The 5,486-nt window shown below is 39.8% G+C and overlaps 1 protein-coding gene across 1 annotated transcript in view; it reads right to left on the bottom strand.

The window, feature by feature from the left end:
- Positions 1–5,486, bottom strand: part of mapre3b (microtubule-associated protein, RP/EB family, member 3b) — a 13,890-nt gene that overhangs the window by 4,489 nt on the left and 3,915 nt on the right. Inside the window, exons 2-3 of the mRNA XM_016476866.1 lie at positions 452–579; positions 222–367 (exon numbers count right to left, since the gene is read on the bottom strand). Coding sequence (XP_016332352.1) covers positions 222–367; positions 452–579 — 274 coding nt within the window. The remainder of the gene's footprint in view (positions 1–221; positions 368–451; positions 580–5,486) is intronic.

Below are 5,486 nucleotides of genomic sequence, written 5' to 3'. Positions count from 1 at the left end.
TATTCTTTTTGTCATGTTTTTAATATCATTATTTAGGTTAAATTTATTTTTATTTTATTTTTATATTTATTTCTAGTTAGTAATTTAGTGCTTCAATTTTTCTTCATTGAACTTTCTCATTTAGTATATATACTTATATTTTATTTAGTGCCAAATTGACCCTTATGACTGGTTTTGTGCTCCAGGGTCACATATAAGCATCTTATCTTTGTCCGTCTCACCTTGTCCACGTTCATCCTCTTGAAGGCCGTCTGCAGCACTTTGAAGTTGTGAATGTACTCGTGCTCCAGTTTGGCCTGGAACTTCACCCTCTTTAGCAGGATACAGCCGGGGAACAGCATGTCCATGAAGTGACAGTACGCCGCACCTGAAGAACACAAGCGGTCAGCGTCGCGAAGCAGAGCCGGAACACACACACACACACACACAGCTGTTTCAGAGCGGAGCTCACCTGAGCACAGCTGCTCGATCTTGGTGTAGCTGAGCTGCAGAGAGTCGTTGACCCAGGCCAGCATGTCATGTCTGCTCAGGTTCTCGATGGTCATCGACGTGGAGTAAACGTTTACCGCCATCCCACAGCTGCAGAGATTAAACTACATCAAACACTCACTCAAAACATCACCGCACAGAAACCCCGCTGACAGGGAACGTTCGGTCAAGGTTACGAACTAACGTTATTCCAGTAACATTATCAGAACATGCAAGGTTACCTGGCCTTTAATAATGTTCTCAAAACATGAGCTCAAAAACTTTATTATACAACATTCATGGAATGTTCTCCTGAAACATTTTAGTTGGATGTTCATCTGATGTTTTTTAAACGTTACATTCCCTTCATGTTTGCAAAATGATACAATGTAACGTTCCTTAAAGTTCCAAAAACATTTTTTAAACATTAAAAAAACCAAACGTTTTGAACGTTCAGAGAACTTTTTTAGAACTTAAAAATGAGAACGTTACAGAAACATTGAATTAAACAAGGGTTATTATAGTTAAAGCCATAAAAAAAAGCATTTTTGTTACTTGAAATAAAATAAATGTTAACTGAAATAAAATGACATATTCATTTTAGTTAGTTAAACCAGGTGAAATTTCTCATTTTAATTTACTTTAACGAGATGTACTAAAACAGCAAACTAAACTGAAATAAATATTAATAAAATATTAACAAAACTATATAGACATATTTAAAAACAACGGAAACTTACTAAATTAAAAAAATTAAAATTACTAAAACTTTGACTAAAATTAAAATGAAAGCAGAAAATATACAAATAAAAACTATTCCAAAATATTAACAAAAACTATTATAGTATGCCAATGAAACTAAAACAACACTGAATTTAAATGTGAAATTTTGAAGTAGAACGACTGAAATAGTATGTTCTTGTAAAATGTACTACAATAACCTTTTATTTACAACTTTGAAAATTATTTTATACAGTGTATTGGTCAGCGTTTGTATTGTTTCTTATCATATCAGTGTAGATTGGCATCATGTTCTCATCACCTTTAACACTGTTAACAGTGTGCGTCTTCTTAGACTCCAGAAACCAGATTAAACTGCAAGAACACACACACTCACACACACACACACACACACACACACGCACACTCACGCACACACACTCACACACACTCACACACACTCACACACACACACAGAACATTACCTCTCCTTCTTTATAGAGATTTGCAAAAAGCAAATTGCCGATGTAATATTATACAACTGTGTAGATTAGTAAAAGCTTTGACCTTTACCCACAATTCCACACAGCTGTCCTGTTTATGTGTCATTATATTTATGATCGATGACAGCACACATTCAGAAGAATCTCAAACATCACTGTCTGTCGAGAATCTCTGCACAAATACATTATTTTGGGAAAAACACTGAGATGATATTCTTGTCTTAAAGCAGGGTTTGATGAAAAGCAAATAATTAAATCATAAAAATTTAATATTAGAATAAATCATTTTAAAATAAAACAATCAATATGAAACACTTACCAAAAACAACTATGTAACATTAAAATTCATTAATTAATTTTAAATAAAAACAAAATAAAACAATTGCTAACAATGTATAAAATAATGTAAAATTAAAATGATTAAGTACATGTAAAACAAAATAAAACACTTACTAAGCATTTATAAAACTCGTAAAAAGGTCAAATTAGTAAAAATAGATTAAGAAAAGATTACGTATCTTATTTGTGACCATTAACCGCCATCAGAGAACGATGAACATGCAAATGTGTTATTGAATTATTGGAATATGAAATCTCAGGGGGACTTCCAGAAAATGTTTATATACCAAGAAAATATTAGGGAAACATATATAAATATAATCCCCTTGTGTGTGTGTGTGTGAGTGTGTGTGAGTGTGTGAGTGTGAGTGTGTGTGAGTGTGTGAGTGTGAGTGTGTGTGAGTGTGTGAGTGTGAGTGTGTGTGAGTGTGTGAGTGTGAGTGTGTGTGAGTGTGTGAGTGTGAGTGTGTGTGAGTGTGTGAGTGTGAGTGTGTGTGAGTGTGTGAGTGTGAGTGTGTGTGAGTGTGTGAGTGTGAGTGTGTGTGAGTGTGTGAGTGTGAGTGTGTGTGAGTGTGTGAGTGTGAGTGTGTGTGAGTGTGTGAGTGTGAGTGTGTGTGAGTGTGTGAGTGTGAGTGTGTGTGAGTGTGTGAGTGTGAGTGTGTGTGAGTGTGTGAGTGTGAGTGTGTGTGTGAGTGTGTGTGTGTGTGTGTCTGTGTGTGTGTGTGTTTGTGTGAGTGTGTGTGAGTGTGCCTTAAATAGCCTTTAAGCAGGCGATACAAAGCGGTAAAATTTACAAGCACCGCCGGCAAGTCCTGGATTTTACCCCAGAACATCTACCGTCGGCCTGTAACATTCCATCTACAGAGTTCACGGATTATGAACGATTGCTAACAGAAAATGAATGGATAAATTTCCAGTATCACGAAAGACAATTTAGGAAAGGCCTGGATACAAAACGATTACAAGAAAAACAAAACTTTGTACTTACCGGAGATTTCAGGAAGTGGTCAATGTTGTTTACAGTTCTTAATGGGGCCTTCTTCAAATCCGGAATATTTTCCATAAAACGTACAGATGGAGGACAACTTGGACTACCGTTACTCAAGTATGTAGTGCGGATTTTAAGGACTTTGCCACTGGATGATAACGCGTGATCCAGATCAAACCCTGTTGCAAACCCGGCCGATTGGATTGAAAAACAACTGCGGTACCTGCGGGAGGTGATACAACCAGCGATTGCCTCTGCCACAAGACAGCATCAGAGAAACCCTCAAAAGGTAGGCAAAAACAAACTAACCTACCTATGGCAGCATCGTAGAGCAAAGGCGACTGACATTATCCTAAATGACTGCATGTTTCCCACGCCACCGCTTGATCCTGATAACACTGAGCAAGTGTACAATTATTATCGGAAAAAATGCCAGTCCGATCCAACTACTATCACGCTTGAATTGCCCCCGTGGAATGATGACTTAGACAACATAATGACTGAGTCGCCACCGCCTACATCGGCGTTTACAATAGAAGAGATTGAGAAAGTAATTGTAAATCTGCCCAATAACAAAGCCAGCGGTTCAGATGGTGTTACTTACGAGAATCTGAAACATCCTGCTACATATTGAAAAGCATATTTAACACCTGTATGATTAATGGTAAAGTCCCTAGTTCATGGAAGGGAGCACTCATTCCGTCGGCCTGTAACATTCCATCTACAGAGTTCACGGATTATGAACGATTGCTAACAGAAAATGAATGGATAAATTTCCAGTATCACGAAAGACAATTTAGGAAAGGCCTGGATACAAAACGATTACAAGAAAAACAAAACTTTGTACTTACCGGAGATTTCAGGAAGTGGTCAAGGTTGTTTACAGTTCTTAATGGGGCCTTCTTCAAAACCGGAATATTTTCCATAAAACGTACAGATGGAGGACAACTTGGACTACCGTTACTCAAGTATGTAGTGCGGATTTTAAGGACTTTGCCACTGGATGATAACGCGTGATCCAGATCAAACCCTGTTGCAAACCCGGCCGATTGGATTGAAAAACAACTGCGGTACCTGCGGGAGGTGATACAACCAGCGATGGCCTCTGCCACAAGACAGCATCAGAGAAACCCTCAAAAGGTAGGCAAAAACAAACTAACCTACCTATGGCAGCATCGTAGAGCAAAGGCGACTGACATTATCCTAAATGACTGCATGTTTCCCACGCCACCGCTTGATCCTGATAACACTGAGCAAGTGTACAATTATTATCGGAAAAAATGCCAGTCCGATCCAACTACTATCACGCTTAAATTGCCCCTGTGGAATGATGACTTAGACAACATAATGACTGAGTCGCCAAATGGAAAGCTGGATGGACGGGCACAGGGATTTGGTGTGTCATCAGACTGGCCTGACTTAAACGACCTATGCTGGAGGACAGGTGCTGAACTGAAGTGGACCTCCCACTACCAACCTGTAGAGGTCTCTGATGCAGTCGTAGAGGACCCATCTGTCATCGTGGAAGCCAGACTGCACCATAACAACATTGTTCACCTGCTCCAGCCTAGAACATCAAGGCAGACTCTCTTGTCTATTCAAAGAGCCCAAAATATGGAGTACTGGTCCAATCTAAAACTCCAGGGAAAGTTGGCAAAACTGCCCTGTGCGGACCACTCTGTATCACACACCATTTACAGCAATGCCACCATCAGTGAGGAGATCCTCACTTTCTGTGTAAAAGCACGTCTACAGGTTCTTCCTACAAAATACAACCTATCACTGTGGTTTCCCTCCACCCATTCACGCCTCTGCCTGCTGCATGACCCTCCTCAACACCTGGAGTCAGTAGCCCACATCATGAACAGTTGTTCATCATTTAAAGGACTATATACTGCCAGACATGACAGACTTGTGGACCTCATTGCTGCTCAGATTCCCTGTGTGGCTGATGAGCAGATCTTTAAACACACTACTGTACAGTCTGAATGGTTCAACTCACCTGCAAACACTTTTCTAGGACTTGCTAATACACCAGATATCGTTAACTTCTCTCAGAATGGGAAAACAGTTACACTATTTGAGGTGTCATGTGCATTTGACTTGTTTATGGAGGACTCTTACTGCTCTAAGACTTTAAAATATCAGTCATTGATATCTACCATTGGGAAACTTGGGTACAAATGCCAGCTTATTGTGCTGGTGTTTGGTAGTCTAGGTCATGTAAACAGGCTGGTGATCCGTGGACTTCGCATTGGGGGGCTATCTAAAATAAGGGCTAAACAGTTGGCAAAGTACTGTTCAATATCAGTGTGTGTGTGTGTGAGTGTGTGTGTGTGTGCGAGAGTGTGTGAGAGTGTGTGTGTGAGTGTGTGCGTGCGTGTGAGTGAGTGTGCGTGTGTGAGTGTGTGTGTCTGTGTGTGTGTGTGTCTGTGTGTGTGTGAGAGTAAGTGTGTGTGTGCGTGCGT

The sequence above is a fragment of the Sinocyclocheilus anshuiensis genome, unplaced genomic scaffold (assembly GCF_001515605.1).
Source record: "Sinocyclocheilus anshuiensis isolate Anshui unplaced genomic scaffold, SAMN03320099.WGS_v1.1 scaffold1422, whole genome shotgun sequence".
NCBI classification, from domain to species: Eukaryota; Metazoa; Chordata; class Actinopteri; order Cypriniformes; family Cyprinidae; genus Sinocyclocheilus; species Sinocyclocheilus anshuiensis.
The sequence above is the reverse complement of the archived record's forward strand: the minus strand, read 5'-3'. Positions and strand labels throughout refer to the sequence as shown.